Consider the following 17,065-nt stretch of genomic DNA (forward strand, 5'->3'; position numbering starts at 1 on the left):
CATGCAACTTCTATGCCATCCTAATGCCTTTTAAAAATTCAAGCAGTGTCAAATATATCTTCTTCTCTCTTTCTTTCTGCCTATTTTGAGCTCGTCTCCCTCATTACGCTTTTAAGAGTTTAATTTTTCAAAGAGTCCCAAATGGAATTGGATGATGACAAAGGACCTGACCAGTGGGATGGCAACAGGGACAAAAGCCATGAGCAGGAGTGGAGTGAGGAGCTTCCCAGTTCCAACTTGGGACGCCAAGAGCATCCATCCTCACTTTTTAATGAGCCTATCCCTGACATGTCTGTACCTTAAATTACTTTGGTGTGGAAAAGGCTGGAAGAGCCTCTGGGCTTGGGAAAGCTGTTGGAAATGACTGGGGGGGACACAGCGCGGGGTATGGTGGCAGGTGACCATGGGCCTGCTGCGGGGGATCAATAAACTGCCTTTCCTCCATCCCTGAATTCTTCTCCTCCTCCTGGCTCATCCCTTTTCCCTCTGAGTTTCCTCTCAGCATCACCAAATCTCTCACAGCTCCCTTTCAGCTCTCACCAAGGATGATTTCTGACAACTCTGCCAAAATTCGGCCGAGCGTGGACTCGTCTCATTCCTATTCCCACGCTAAATTTCAAGTCCCCTCTTGCAGAACGTAGAGCTTTCCAAAGGAAAGGCTGCCAGGACGAGATGTATGTGGAAAAAAACAAAGGGCGTCTGGCTTTTCACAGAGCTCATTAAGGGTTTTTGTCATGCAGGGAAACGTTCCAAGGGGAGGGGAAAGCCTGATGTGCACACATCCATGTACATTTGTGGTTGGTTGAGCAGCCAAGGTCACTGAAAGTGTGGGAGTTGGGAATGGCAGCTCTGGAGTTGCTACTGGAGGCTGGATTGACAGAGATGAAAGCTGGCACCAGTTTTGGGGTGACCTGATTGTGACCTTCCAGGACCTGAAGGAGCTACAGGAAAGATGGAGAGAGATTCTATGCAAGGGGTGGAGTGGCAGAACAAGGGGCAATGGCTTCCCACTGCCAGAGGGCAGGGATGGATGGGATATTGGGAAGGAATTGTTCCCTGGGAGGGTGGGCAGGCCCTGGCACAGGGTGCCCAGAGCAGCTGTGGCTGCCCCTGGATCCCTCCATGTGTCCAAGGCCAGGTTGGATGGGGCTTGGAGCATCCTGGGATAGTGGGAGGTGTCCCTGCCCATGGCAAGGTGGCACTGGATGGGCTTTAAGGTCCCATCCAAACCCATCTGGGATCCAGTGATTCCTTTCCTCTGGGATCTATCCTAAAGCTGTATCTCACACAGAGGAGGTTGCTACAGAAATGTTTATGTTGCTTGGTTAATTTGGATTTAAAGGGGCCATGAGCTGTAAATATTCTTCTCATTCTGAAGGTTTCTTCTCCTCCAATACCCTTCCCAGTGAGATGTTGTTATGCTGAACCTCCAGATCTCCCTGCTGGCTTTCTAATTGCTCTCTTTCCTCATTTCAGGCCCGTGTGAATCCCATCAGTGTCACTCCACCCATCCAAGCCATAGATCAGGACCGAAACATCCAGCCTCCTTCTGACCGACCCGGCATCCTCTATTCCATCCTAGTTGGTTGGTGTCTGCTACTTTTCCTATCCCTCCCAATCAGGCCCTCTGGCATGAACCAGCCAGGGAAAGATTGCCTGGGAGAGTGGAACCCTGATAAAAATTCCTCTTGTGGTCACTGGGATGTTTGGAATTGTTCTTCTACCTGTTGGTGCTTAATTGCCATGTGGGAGTTCATTTCACATGGTTATTTATTAGTTTATTAGTTTATTCAGATTAAACCCAGAATTGTTGTTGGTTTAGTGAACGGAACAGCACAGCGAGGGAAAGAAGAGCTCTGCTGGGATGTGTTTTCCATTGACAGACACTCACACAAAAAAAAGAGGCTAGAAAAGGGCGATTAGAGCAGATTTCACCCCAAAAATCATGTGGCACAGGGCAGCTCCAAGAATCTTACCACATCCACCTCCAATTTTGCTGCCTTTGAGCTTTCCTTTGTGATTTAAATTTTGTTTGTTTAGTTGTTTACGCTGCTCTCTCTTCTTTTTCCTGCTGCTTCCCTGTGTTTGGCATTTGTTCTGGGCTTGTAGGATGTGACCATGGAAGGGCGTGAGGGTGGTTGGGTGGCTGTTCCCAAAATCCACACATGGACCTTTCTGTGGGATTTGGAAATGGGGTATTTTGTGGAATCATGTCTTCTCCCTGCCTTCCCCTATGTTAAATTCCATGGTTTTCCCAGCCAAGGAGAGGTGGAAGTGAGGATTTTGAGGAGCACATTGTGGAGGTTTAGCTCTGCAAATGGATTTATTTATAAATGTCATAAATTGATTTTATCCCGAAGTTCTGCAGGGACAGCTCTACCACAGAGCCACGTTTAGGTCAACTTCTTAAGGTTTTTCGCATAATTTACTAAGTTCTGCAGGAGTGAAATTATTAAAGGTTGTGTGACACTAACCTGGGCTGTTGGGAATATTGGAGTGGCTGTTCTGACCTCCAAGAAATAAAGCAGAAAGGTGTGGTACAGCAATTTGGGTTGGTTTGGGGACCTTTTTTTTTTCCTTCTTCCTTTTTTCCCCCTCTCTTTTCTTTTTCCTTCTTTTCTTTTTCTTCTTTCTTTTGTCCTTTTTCCTTTTTTACTTCCCTAACCTTTTTGCTCTTTTTCTTCCTTTTTTTTTCTTTTCTTATTTCTTTCTTTTTTCTTTCACCCATCTTTTTTTCTTTTCTTTCTTCTTTCTTTCTTTCTTTCTTTTTCCCTTTCTTATTTTTTCCTCATTTTTTCCGCATTTTTCCTAGTTTTTATTTTTTTCTTTTTAACCTCATTTGCCCCTAATCTTTTCCTTTTTACTTCTTTTTCTTTTTTTTTTTAACTTTTGTTTCCTTCTCTATTTCTTGTATTTTCTTTTTTGCCTTTTTTTACTTTTTTTTTCTACTTCCTATTTTCCTTCTCTTTTTTTTTAATCTTTCCCCCTTATATTTTCCTTTTTCTTTCCTTCCTTTTTTCTTCTTTTTCCCTTCTTTCCCTGTCCCTAATGTTTTCTTTTTTTCCTCTTTTTTCTTCCTTTCTTTTTCTTTCTTAATTTATCTGTCTTTTTTCCTCATTTGTTTTTTCCTTGTTTTCTTTTTTCTTTTTTTTTCTACGTTCTACTTACTTTCTTTTAAAATTTAAATCAAAATTTAAAATTTAAATTCATTTTCCCCGTTATTTTTTCCTGTTTTCTTCTTTTACCTTCCTTTTTCCCCCTCCCTTCACTCTAATATTTTTTCTCTCTTTTCTGGTTTTCTTTTTTATTTTCCTTATTTTCCCTCCCCTGTGCTCTTCCAAAGGATTTCTTTTTGGATTTTAAGTCTGCCTTCATCTCTCCCAGGATTTGCTATTTCTGTTTTAGCCTCAGAAAATATTAAGTAGTTTCACAGGAAATGGGCCTCGCTGATATTTCTCATTATGTGGATTTTCTTTTCCCTTTTCTTTAGATCTAAACCCCCTTCTTGATATCTTTGGGAATGTCCTTTTTCAAACACTGGGAGGTTTGATCTGTGCCCATGGAGCTAGGGAATAAGTTACTTATGAGAATGATTTTAAGTTTTATTTAATTTGACTATTTTTATTTGCTTCTTCTTTTCCCTTCTTTCTTTGCCCACCTGAGCAATGCAAATACTCCAGGCACTGTGGATATTTGATGTAGTATTTCACATCTGGGGACAGGATGTATGGAATTTTTTTTTTTTTTTTTAATACACTAATTTTTCCAATCCTTGGCTTTTGGTAATGTTTATTTCTTTGGGTCTTTGCAATGCACCCACATTTCCTGGATTTATCCAGGTGTGAAGCAAGGCTCCTCCCTTTAATTTTTATCAATGTTATTGATTCTACCAGTAAATTTTATTATTTTGATTAGGAAATTTAATTATTTTTAATAGTAAAAGGTATTATTTTTACTAGTAAAATATTCTTTTTCAGAGTAATTTGAAGCCTTTATTTTCTCTGGGGCCAATCCTCGAGAAAAGCCAAGTTTTCTTTTCAGTCATCAGCTTTTTGCCCATGGAACTGGCTCTGTGGTTTCTGCTGCCAGTTTTGGACACTTTCGGTTGGTATTTTAAAGAACGAGCCAAAAATGCACAATAGCTTTTGGGAATGGGGGGGATCCTCTCCAGTCCTGTGTCCATTTCAAGCCCCAGGTCCCACAAAACTCCTCCTCTGGCTCTGGGAAAAGCAAATTGAGGCGTCCTTTCCTTCTCCCCCTTGCTGGCCCCCAACATTGTGATCCTTCAGCTTCTCCAAACGCATGGAATTTCTGGCACCAGGAGACTCAGAGCTCATCCCTGGATTTCAGAGCAGGCAGAGGTGGACTGAGCTCTGCCCTGTCAAAATGGAAATTATTTTGTAGATGCAGAAGCAGATATTCCTGCTCCTGGAAAAGCTGGCCCTCAGAGTTTAGGAATCCAGGAATCTGAGCTCTTCCTGAGGTGGGCAGGAGCTGAGCAGGCATCCCCAGCCAGGATTTGGGCATCCAGCTGTGTTATCCCTTAATTTTTGCTTTTCTATCATCCACCTTACTGCCTTTTTCTCCTTTGCCTGCTGACGTTGGTTAGGTTCTTAGGTTCTTAGTGGAGTTTTTCAGGTTGGTCTTCTTTCCCTTTTTTTTTTTTTTTTTTTTTTTTTTTTTTTTTTTTTTTTTTCCCCCTGGATTCTTTCCTGACATCTCTACACAATATTAGCCTCATCTTCCCTTCTCTAAATCCCTTTGGGACTCTTACCTTCCTCCCCTACATATTTGTTCTCCTTTAGGGCACCTCTTGTTTTCTTCCTTCTGAGAGTTCTTGCATTTTGTCTCTAATTTTATGTCAGTTTTTCGCTTCAGCAACAACCCTGGTGATGTGCAGCCTCTAAAACCAGCAATCTGTTACCTGCCTAAAGTTTGGAGCTCCTGCTGGGTGACTTGTGCTCTTCAAAAATCAGATTAATTAATTAGAACTTGAAATTAAAAGGCAAGGCAAGGGGATGCAGGACTTGGAGCTTGAGGCTCTTCATTTGTGCTGGTGGTATAAGAGAAAAAATAATCCATGGTGGTTCTTTTGCTGCATTTTGGGTCCATAATATAGGTGTACGTTAAGAGAGTCACAGAAAAAAAAACTCCCATATATAATATATATAAATATATGTATAATTTGTTTTTCTAGCAAATAATTGTCATTGGCGGATTGCAAATTAAATTATTGCAGTAATTGATCTCCTGGCTTTCTGAAAGTACTTTCTAATCATTGCACTTGTAAGGGAAACAAATCTTCTCCTAGAAGGATTTATAAAATAACCTATCTGTCGTTATCATATTGTTACTAGTTGTGTTATTACTTATATATATAACTTAAATGTTATTAATAATATTACTGTTGTTGTCAAGTACGTAGGGAGTCCCAGTTGAGAAGAATCTTTGTAGGTTTGGAGAGTAAAGAAATAATAATATTAAACACATAACTTTATAGTATCCTTAAGCTCCATATACACATAAAGCAGTATTTTATCCTTCCAAAAACAGAACGAGGCTTTGTTCCTTTGATGACTAATGACTAAAATAAACACATTGCTGAACTAAACCTTTCGGAGCTGTTTAAACCTCAATGTCTTTTTTGCAGGTACTCCTGAGGATTATCCCCAGTACTTCCATATGAATCTCACAACGGCTGAACTGACGCTCCTCAAGCCAATAAATAGGGATTTACACCAGAAGTTTGACTTGGTTATTAAGGTAATTCGGGCTGAATTTTTTCAGCGTTTTTTATATTCTTTGGAAAACAAAAAGCTCTGGAGAAAATGTGGGGTGGGCCTGCTTGTCTCTTCTGCCGTTTTCTCTTCCTTTTTAGCCTGTCAGGTGTCATTTAGCACCATCAGGGGGAAGAAGGGTGTGAAGCATTTGTGGAAAGGGAAAGAACTCTGGCAGAGTTCTAACCTTTCGTGTTACACCGTGTGAGCAAACTCAGCATCACTTGTCCCCTTGCCTTTTATGAGCCACGTTGTCCTGAGAATGCAGCTGGTTTCCATTTCACATGTTCTGTTCACAGCCCATTCTAGAGGATCGTAGGGATACGGAAAATTGTGTGAATGGGGAATGTTCACAGAATCCCAGCATGGGTCAGGCTGACGTAGCGGTGAATAATTAATAGAGTAGTGAATATTCACAGGGTGGCTGAGGCTGCAGGGAGCTGGGTGGGCACCTGGTGCCACCTCCGTGCTCCAGCAGGGCCATCCCAGAGCACAGGGCACAGCATTGTGCGCACACAGCTCTGCCACAGCCCCAGGGAGGAGCCCCCCAGGCCGTGTGGACAATGTGTTCAGGGCCGGGCACTGCCCAGGGAAGAAGTTGTGCCTCCTGTGCAGGGGGAATTGCTGGGCTCAGGCCCTGCCCGTGGCTCTGGGGCCATTGCTGGGCCCCCGCAGCAGAGCCTGGGCCCTGCTGGGAGCCCTCCCTGCACACAGGGACACCCAGGGCTCGGGGCCCCTCTCAGCTGGGGCTCCTCTCCAGGCTGAACAGCCCCGGCTCCCTCAGCCTTTCCTGGCCATTTCCCACATGCTCCAGGCCCTTCCTCAGCTGCGCAGCCTCCGCTGGCCCCGCTCCAGGAGCTCCCTGGCCCTGCTGTGCTGAGGATCCAGAGCTGGACACGGCACTCCAGAGGTGCCTCCAGGGCTGCCCACGGGGCCACCATCCATCCCTCCCTGCCCTGCTGCCAAGGCTCCTCCTGCTGCCCATCCAGCTCCCCTTGCTGGGAAAAACCATCCAGCACAGCCCACCTTGGAAGTGCCCAAAGCCAGGCTGGACAGGGCTTGGAGTAACCTGGGATAGTGGAAGGTGTCCCTGCCCATGGCAGGGATGACACTGGAGGGGCTTTAAGGTCCCTTCCAACCCAGACCATTCCATGACTCTAAATATCCTAAGGAGTTACAGGTTAAAGCCCTGTAGCCCTTTATTCCCAAATTTGGGCAGTACAGTTTGTCGATTAAATAATCAGTTAAGTGGTGTGGGAGGGTATTTTCTGCACCTAAATAGCAACTTGGGTCATTAATGGCCATGCTTATAGAGTTTAGGAGGTTCCTGTTGCTGTGGGAAATGTGCAGTCAGGGAAAATAAGAAAACAGTAAGGAAAAGGATCAGTCTGTAAGAATGACAATGTGCCATCTGCTAAAACAATAAAAGTTTTAATGCCGTATCCTTCAGGGACCATTGGAGTAACGGCTTAGTCTTGTACCAAATCAAACATTCAGCTTCTTGTGATGCACATTTCTCATTTCTTGCAGTTGTAGGATCTGATTCTGTTTTATCTGGATGTGTGCAACATGTGATGTTTCCCTTCAAACAGAAAATCTGCTATTTTTGCAACATGCATTCAATTTAATCTTTAAAATATTCCCTCTGAAATGAGAAGATCTCTTTTTTTCTCCTGTTAAGATATGGAAAACTGTGAAATGGAAAAGGTGGTTAAGTCAATACAGGAATATTTGAATGCAGGAAGGAAGGTGGACAGGAAATGGGGGTGCTCACCTGCATTGCTGATAAATGTTGAATTCTCAAACAGGGAGACAATGAAAAGAACCTAAAGACCCTAATAAGAAATGCTGGATTCCAGCCTTCCTCTACCTCTAGGATATATTAGATGATAAGCAAGGAGAAAACCAATTTTTCCCTCCTCCAGAAACTCTTGGCACTTCCATTCCTTGCCAAGAAACATGGGCATTAATACAACATCCTTACAAAAAACTGTGGATTTCTGGGGGGTTCCCATTGAAATTTCCTTGTGGCAGCAGCAAGGCTACCACAATATATGGATTAAACCTTTGAATTGAAAGGGCCTAATTAAAATTACAGTGACATGACCACTGCACTGTAGACACGAGATTATGTTCTTGTTACCAGCTCTAAAAAGCGTCAGACAGGTTTTATTTATTTTTTTTAAGCATGAAGCAAATGGGAGAATTAATCAAATTGATGCACTTTGCTCCTTTCCTATTTGAGCAGGGGTTATTTATCAATCAGACAGAATCTAAGCTGGCACTTCCATTATGATCCTTTTGCAAAGAGGATGGGCTGTGGGAAGCTGGATGTACTGGCGCAGGCAGGGAAGTGCTCATGGATGGTGTAGGAGAAGGGAATACAGGTAACCTCACCCCTGATAAGTAACAGCTGTGTTAATTACTCAATACAGCTTCACCTCTGATGAGTCACAGCTGTATCCAATAAAGATGAGATAAAAGAGGAGGTTTGCTGAGAAGGGGAGGATTATCATGGAGGAGGAATCTTGAGGAGCAGAAAGGAGAGAATCATGAAGCGGGATCCTGGGGAAAGAGAATCACTGCTGTGAGGTCAGTCTGGGTCTGCAGTTAGAGCTGTTGTTGGAACCTGCAGTCACAGTCTGCAAACTGACACCTGCAGTCAGAGTTCAGCAGGAAATAACCGGCAGTCAGAGGCTGCAAGGGAAAGCTATGGTAGGAGCTTTCTGGAGCCAGAGTCTGAATAGTTGGAGTTAAGATGACTAAGCTGTGAAGAGGAATAAACCAGGACCCCTTTTATGCTGTGATAAACAAGAAGTCTGTGCCTTGGCTCATTTCTACCCTCCAACAAGAGGGCTGCTGCAGCAGATGGAATTCCTGTACTTAGGAGAATTTACCACACATGGGGGAGAGCTGATTTTGATAAACTTGCTTATGCTGGGGGTGATTCAGTTCACAGGGACTCACTTTTTGTAGTAGGCAAAGGATGAGGAGCTGCAGAAGTTTCTCCTCAATATTTGCAGTGGGTTGATATCTAGTAATTAAGAACTATTTGTCTATTCAGAGCTGCTGTAAAACCTATGGGAGTTGCAACAGCAAAAATAAAAACCAAAAACTTGGAAGTATTTTGATGCTAATGAAGGGCAGAGAATCCCAGAGAGGTTTGGGTTGGAAGGCACCTTAAAGCTGATCCAGTGCCACCCCCTGCCATGGGCCGGGACACCTTCCACTATCCCAGGCTGCTCCAAGCCCCGTCCAACCTGGCCTGGGACACTTTCAGGGATCCTGGTAGCCAAAGCTTCTCTGGGGATCTGTGTCACAACCTCCACACCCTCACAGACCTTTTCCATTTCTGGTTGTACCACTCTGGTCTATGTGACTTACCAAGGACTATGTCAAATTTTCTCCCCTTTAAAGAAAATGCATTTTTGTCAGATTCAAAATCAGGGAAAGTGTTTTATTTCCCCTGCAAAAATTGGTTTTCCATTTCTGATGGCACTGTATTAATGACTAAAAATGCTTTGATTTTTAGAACATCAGGTGGAAAAATAGAGGAGTGTTTTGGTGATCTCATGTGGGCACCTGTGTATTGATGAAATTAAATTGATCACTTTAGAGTAGTTTAGATAGTTAAATTGATAAATTAATTTAGTTAATTAAATTGATACTTCTAGAGTGGGTTTTCATCTAGTCTGGCTGGTCAATTCATAAACCACTGTCTGTTGTATTTGATTGTATTTGGGAAACTGGGGGATTTATGTGATTTGGGCATCTCGTTAAAAATTCAAATTAAGTTATTAAAAAAAATAGGAGGGAAGAGGGAAAAGGGTAAGATAAGATTCCTAGCTTCAAATAACATTTATAGCCTGACTTACTAATAAGACTTTTCCTTGAATCTAAGAATTTAATGGCTGATAAGGAATACACTCTCACAACCTGGGCTAGTGGAAGGTGTGGTGGAATTGGACGATCTTTAAGGCCCTTCCAACCTAAACCAGCCTGGAATTCTGTGAAAAAAGGATTGGTTTGTGTCTCTTGGGCAGTTTTGGTGCCTTCCCCATAGAGCTGGTGACAGAAATGGGCTTCAACACCATGCCAGGGTAACACAGAGGATTTTGAAGAATATCCTTGCGTAGCATTTTCTGTATCCATTGGATCTATCCCTGTGATGCCAGGAGGCCTTTCAGCCAGGTTATCATTAGCCCAGTGACAGACAATTCCTTGGGAACAGCTCTACAGTGGGATTGTGTTTCCCTGTTGTTCAGGGGGTGGCAGAAGGTCAGAGTGGAACAGAGTGTTTGCAATTCCGGTGTTAGAGGGAAATTAGTTTGGGATCCCGTTGTGCAGGAGGTGGTGGAGAACATGTCTGCTGTAATATCTACTCTGTCTATTCCAGAATTTCTCCTGGCTGGGATTTTTGAACCAAGTGAGATTTCCAGCCAAACTGGGCAGCACAGGCACCTCCAATCTCTGCTCCCTGTGAGTAGGGACAGGACCCAGGGAAGGGCAGGAGCTGTGCCAGGGGAGGTTTAGGTTGGATCTCAGGGAAAGGTTCTTCCCCCAGAGGGTGCTGGGCACTGCCCAGGCTCCCCAGGGAATGGGCACAGCCCCGAGGCTGCCAGAGCTCCAGGAGCCTTTGGACAGCACTCCCAGGGATGCCCAGGGTGGGATTGTTGGGGTGTCTGTGCAGGGACAGGAGCCTCCAATGATTCTTGCGGATCTTCCAGCTCGGGATATTTTGTGGTTCTCTGATTCCTTTCTTGTGGAGGTGCTTTGGATCAGAGAGGTGCCCCCAGCAGTCCCAGTGTAGTTAAACTCTTCCCAATGTCCGTGATTATCCTGAGATGGATTTCAGAAACAGCAGGAAGTGATGCTCTCCCTACCCTGAAGGTTGTTTTGTTTCTCTCTTTCTTTGGGAGCTTCACTGATCCCTCCTGTCTGTTGCTCTCGGAGCTCTCAAAGAGTTCCTGCATTACAGGAAAAAAAGGCATCGCTTCAGAAACAGCCTCAGGATCAAACTGTGGATGAACCTTGGAAGGCAGGAAATGCAGATATTTGTGTGCCATGTTTGGTGTGATTGCACAGGGGTGTTTCCTGTTCTAAGTGGAAATACAAGGAGACGGGGAGAGAATGTTTGCCAGCCACTGGCAAGGGCAAAAAATGATCAGGTTTAAAACACAGGGAGGTTGTAGAGGGAAGTTCTAGGCTGCAGAATCTTGGGAATTATCTCAATGGTTGAGTTCCTGAAAAAATAGCTAATTCTGATCCTGAGGTATTACAGAATCATAATATATGTGTAAAATACTCTGATTGTCAAGACAAGGATATAATCACAGAATCATTTAGGTTGGAAAAACTCTCTGAAATCACTAATTCCAACCATTAACCCAGCCAAGCCCACCACTACTCCATGTCCCCCTGTCTTCCTAACGCTTCCTGGGATGGAACTTCCAGGGATTGACTGTAGAATTACAGAAGGACTTTGCAAGACCAAGTGAGTCACTGATAAAATTAAGCATGGCTTAAAAATAAAGTGAAGTGTGTCAGAAAGGATCACCCTAAACTTTTATATACAATGATGGGTTCTGGCTGGACTTGGAAAATGAGATCTTGGTGTTGGAACTGGGAACAGACTGTGAAGGTTGACTCGGTGATCCAAAAAAAGCCCCACCTATATATATATATATATAAAGGAAATGGAACATTAGAAATCCTTAGTGACAATAGAGAACAGGGAGAAAAGCACTGCAGCTCTGAACAGATCCAGATGTCTGGAGCATAGTGTCCCGAAAAGGACAGAGCAGGTGAGGAAGGAAGAAGCTGGGATAGACATCTGTAAGGTGCAGTGCCAGAGTTCTGGGAGTGAAGAGGAAGCAGCAGTTCAGCCTCTCCTGCAGTGCCAGGGTGAGGAGTTTCCAGCTGAGACAAGGATGTGGCAGGGTTAAAACAGACAAAATGGGCTCTTCTCTAGAGGAGAAGGTTAGGTGGAGACCTCACAGCACCTTCTAGGATCTCAGGGGAAACAGGGAAGCTGGAGAGGGACCCTGCAACAGGAACAGGAAGGACAGAAGAAGGGGGAATGGGTTCAGACTGACAGAGGGCAAATCCATATAGGATATTGGGAAGAAGTTGTTCCTCTCCAGGGTGGGGAGGCCCTGGCACAGGGTTCCCAGAGAAGCTGAGCCTGGGTCCCTGTAAGTGTCCAAGGCCGGGCTGGATGGGGCTTGGAGCAGCCTGGAACAATGGAAGGTGTCCCTACCCATGGCTGGAGGTGAAATGAGATGGTTTTCAAAGTCCCTTTCCACCCAAACTGTGATTCCTTCTATGAGTCAAATTTGACATGCAGTGCTGTGGGGCTGAATGCTGACCTGGGCTGGGCTGGGAGGAAGCCAGGCTGGCTCATGGAAGACTAGTTTATTGATAAAAAGAGAAATCCAGGCAGATCTGACTGCTTTTCCTTCTCTAGGCTCCTGTCTTTGGCTGCAGGTTCAAGCATGATTTTGGAATTGTCCTTCTTCCCATGCTCACCAGGGGAGGTTCAGATTAGACATCAGAAAAAATTCCTTTTTCCCTGAAAGAGTGGTCAGGCTTTGAAAAAAGTTGCCCAGGGGAGTGTTGGAATCATCTTCTCTGGAAATGTTCAGGAGGCATCAGGAGGTGGCCCTTAGGGACACAGTTTAGGGGTGATGGTTGGACTTGGTGACCTTGAAAGTGATCACTGACCTTGGTGGTTCTGTGTCTGTTTTAGTCTGAATTTCTGAATTTATTAGACAGCACAATTCTAGCAGGCAATGAGGAGATGCCCATCAGTTGGGGCTCACTGGACTGGATATTCTTGGATTAGAGAAATGCTCTATGGGTTTAAGACTTTAAAAGTCCTGAATTATCTATTGTTTGTTTATTTTTACCCCTTCAGAAACTTCAAATCTGAAAGGTTGGGTTGATTTTTACAGGAATTTTATCTTTCAGCTCTTCGCAGCCTGTTCTGATCTCTCGGCTCCATCATCTATTGACCTTTGTTACCTTTGTTTGGGTAGCTCCAAATTTCCCCTCTTCCCATGTCTTAATTTTCTTGCATTTCTGAGGACTTGTGCTTATTCTTTGCTCCTCTAAACTTTAGGGTCTGTGCTCAGGGTGACAGATTAGCAGAAGAATGGAAGAAGTTCATTTTCATTAAAGAGTTGCTCCATCCTCTTCCTGGCACAGCTAAAATTTTCCAAATCATTCCTTTGGTTGTGCATCTCCTGTAGGTACTAAGGACAATAAGTGATGTTTTAAATTAGGTTTTCAAAGGTTCAGCCCTTAGGTGAACTCAGAATTCAATTAATTCTCTTTCAGACAGCCTTTTTTTCTCTCTTGTGTTTAATAAAGTGATGGGATTTGATGTAGAATTAAAAATCTGAGTGCAGGGACAGGGTTTGTCTTTGTGATGAAGGAGAAAAAGGGGTCCAGGAAATCCAAACTTTTCCTTTAAATCATTAAAATACTTCTTCAGATGAGTAAAATTGACCCTAAATTTTCCGTCAGAACTCTCAGAGCAATGAAATCATTAAAGTCAATAATAAGGTTCTCCTCTAATGCTTTTATTGACAGAAATTTCCTTCCTGTAATAAGAAACAGTCTTTTTCCTTCTAAAATTTAACATTCAGTACTTAAAACTTGGCCTAATGGCTTCATATAGGGTGGGTTCTTTAAGGGAAGAAGAAAGAGTTGTAATATTTGGAAAATAATCTGTGATTACTGTTCACTGCCCCGCAGCATTGTCAGTCTTCCTGGTCCTGAAGTCACCCTTTACCCAGGAAGCTAAAATGGATGTTTTGGAGTTTGGTTTTTTTAAGCCCAGGCACATTGTGTGCTGATTTAATTTCCCTGCCCCAGTGACAGCGAAGTCACTGTCAGAAAAGACACATTTCTTCTGTGTTCTAAAGATATTCTGTGTTCCTTGTCCTTAAACCAAGTTTTAATCCACTTCAGTGCTTCTTTCTGTGCTGTACATGCTGCCCTTGGGAATTATTCCCCAATCCTAAAGATTAGCCTAAATCGGGATAAATGCTGTTCCTTTTTTCACCCTGCCCTTCCTTCCCTCTCTCCCTGCTGGCTGCTCCCGATTTTACTCACATCCATTTAAATAATAGATCACAGAATCTCGGGATGAATTGGCTTGGAAGGGACATTAAAGCCCATCTGGTTCCACCCCCTGCCACCTGATTTTGCTTTCCTTAAGTCTGAGATCTTCTTGGAGCTCAGTTTGCAGCTCCCCCTGCTACTCTTCACACGGACTTGTGCATAGCCTCTCACCAGGGAACAAATCCTGACATCCTGATTTTTTTAGGATGTGTGAAGTTCACATTTATTCCCATGCACCACTCTCCCCTCATCTCCATTTGCTCATTTTTCTGCTGGGATTGGAGGGGAGAGAGGACTTGGTTTGTTTGGGATTTTTATTATTATTAGTTTGGTTTGGGGGTTGTTTTTTCGGTTTTTTGGGCTATTTTTTGGGGGGGAGGTGTTTTTCTTTGCTTCTAGGGATGGACCTTCCCATTTTTATCAAATAAAAAAATCTGGCATGAAATTAAACCCCCCATTTGGTGTTTTTTTAAAATTTATTTCTAATTAGGCTGTTTTACACTTTTACACTTGTTTTAACTCTATAGCTCTGGAGAAAAAGAGCAGCGTGGATGTGTCTTAGATGAAACAATTCCATTTCCTTGCACCTTAGGACAGATATTTTGGATGGAGGATTGCTGTAAGTGGATTCTGTGATTCCACAGAGAAATGGGAACTCTCAGTTTTATCTAAGGGAACCATGTCTTGCTCTCTTTTAGGTGTTTCTCTAGTTCAGGACCTGCTGCTGTGGCAGTGAGAGGGGACATTGGGAACTTGCTAGAGAATATTCCAGCTCTGGATAGTGCTGAGGGCCTGGAGCTGGACTCAGTGATCCCTGTGGGTCCTTTCCAGCTTGGAATTCTCTGCAATTCCAGGAGGGAGCCTTTTGCACCGTTCTGATTTCTCATTTTCTGTTTCACCTGCTGCTTTGAAGGAGTAAACTTCTCGTTGGTCCTGTTCATTCCCACAGCGCCTCACTCCTTGCATTCCTTCTGGAACTGCTTTCCTGTCATCTCCAACCACCTTCTGTGAGGATAAAATTATGGACACTGCAGATGCAAGCAGTCTTCAGCACAGATGATGCAGTAAAAGCAGTTAAATACCTCTGAGAATTAACACATTTCACATCATTTTGTCTTCTTTTTTTTTTCTTTATCTGCTTTTAACTACTAAATTGTACCAGAATCTAATCCTGTGCTGCTTTTTTGTGTCTTGGTAGAAGTGTGAAGGTCACATCCTTGGGGGTTATTTGAGAGATCCCTCATTATTTTGACACTAAAACATTTTCTTTGAAGGACTGGAGCCCGAATGTTTTGTGACTTAGATACCGGTGGCTTTTTGGGTGAAAAAAATGTAAATTGTTTGTTGTTTGTGCTCCAAAATATGTGCTAGGAAACAAAAAAAGCTCAGCCTGTGGCCAGCAAGTCCAGGCAAGTGTTTAACAGGGCAATGTGAGGGAAAAGGGTTTACACTGAGAGCATTCAGTGTCTGGAGCAACTCTCATGAAGTATAACTTAATCTCTTAAAAAAAAAAAACCAACAAAACAGCAACAACAACAACCCACCCCAAAACCAAAAAAAAAACAAAACAAAACCCAAATCCCCACACAAAAGAAAAACCCCAAGAAATTGGCAATTTTTGCTCCGGTTCCCTATGTTACAGCTTTTTTATATTTTTGGAGCATTAATGAGCTCAGTGTTGAACTCTGCTGTTAGTCTAGTGTTGCTTCTAGGACTGATTTCATGGAACTCCTGAAAGCAAATAAATTCCTCACATTGTAATACGAATTTTTTTGTTTTAAACAAAAGGCAAAAAGAAGTGGCTGTTTGCAAAGCCTGCTTCTTTTCCTTAGAAGTGTCTTTGGAAACAAAAAAAAAATGAAATTATTGCATCACTTCCCCTGGTGAACACAGAGGAAAGCTGAAGTGATTTTGAGCGGAGGCGCTTAGTGAGGAAGGACTCCTTTGTTTTGTCATTTTGGGCTCCAGAGTCTCAAATTTGAAGTCCAATTTTGGGAGCAAACAACTCTTTTTGTTTGGCCATGTATAATTCCCAGCCCTTCAGCAAACCCTGCTACACTTTCCTGGGTGAATATTCCTCCTTTTATCCCAGAAAGATCTCTGGGCTCACTTGGATGTTAAAGCAAGGCCATTATTGTGCTGTTTCAAGCTGTTCAGACTGAGAGCCTCTGTTGTTTGCATTTTGCTGTTTTGTTAGGATCTCTTTATAGCAAGGAACATTAAGCATTGTTATAAAGTAACTCACAGGGATTCTATGGAAACTTTGGGCCATGAAGGGACTGATTTTACTTGGAACAGCAGAAGAAAATTAATGATGAACAACCGTTGTTAGTCCTGTGGGGAGGAGAACTTCAGGAGGGCCCTGGAGGGGCTGGAGCGTGTCCAGGGAAGGGAAGGGAGCTGGGAAAGGGGCTGGAGCCCCAGGAGAGGCTGAGGGAGCTGGGAAAGGGGCTCAGCCTGGAGAAAAGGAGGCTCAGGGGGGACCTTGTGGCTCTGCACAACTCCTGACAGGAGGGGACAGCCTGGGGGGATCGGGCTCTGCTCCCAGGGAACAGGGACAGGACAAGGGGAAACGGCCTCAGGCTGTGCCAGGGGAGGCTCAGCTTGGACAGCAGCAGGAATTTCTGCATGGAAAGGGTGCTGAGGCCTTGGCAGGGGCTGCCCAGGGAGGTTTGGAGTGCCCATGGCTGGAGGTGTCCAAGGAAGGGCTGGAGGTGGCACTCAGTGCTCTGGGCTGGGGACAAGGTGGGCATTGGGCACAGCTGGGACTTCATGATCCTGGAAGTCTTCCCATCCTAAAAAATTCCAGGATTCTCTGATTCCATGATACATCTGCTTATAGAATAGAATCACAGCAGTGTGTGTTGATTGAGGAGCAGACTTTTCCTGGGATTTTCTCTCATGCTTTCAGTATTTTAACATGGGCAAAAATTCCATCCCAGGGCATTTTTGGAGTTTCATCTTCCTGGGTCACGAGCCAGACTCCTGCCAGGTAATTTTGGTGATGTTGGCTTTGACACATGTAGTTTATTTTCATTCAGTGGAACATCGACTGGACTGGAGCCTGGGGCATTTTTTCCTGTTGTTCAAGAGTAACCCAGGTATATTTAAAAAAAAAAAATTTTTAAAAATCCATTTTTTCCTAACAACTGGGAATGAGT

At 43.7% G+C, this 17,065-nt stretch overlaps 1 protein-coding gene across 5 annotated transcripts in view; it reads left to right on the plus strand.

Moving 5' to 3' along the window:
• Positions 1-17,065, plus strand: part of PCDH15 (protocadherin related 15) — a 300,245-nt gene that overhangs the window by 123,737 nt on the left and 159,443 nt on the right. For all 5 annotated transcript variants that reach the window (XM_066191711.1, XM_066191709.1, XM_066191706.1 and 2 more), the window contains 2 exons: positions 1,477-1,585; positions 5,651-5,763. In XM_066191711.1, coding sequence (XP_066047808.1) covers positions 1,477-1,585; positions 5,651-5,763 — 222 coding nt within the window. The remainder of the gene's footprint in view (positions 1-1,476; positions 1,586-5,650; positions 5,764-17,065) is intronic.

This window comes from Chamaea fasciata, unplaced genomic scaffold (assembly GCF_029207755.1).
Source record: "Chamaea fasciata isolate MVZ Bird 193981 ecotype frontalis unplaced genomic scaffold, bChaFas1.0.hap1 SCAF_9, whole genome shotgun sequence".
In the NCBI taxonomy this organism is placed as follows: domain Eukaryota; kingdom Metazoa; phylum Chordata; class Aves; order Passeriformes; family Sylviidae; genus Chamaea; species Chamaea fasciata.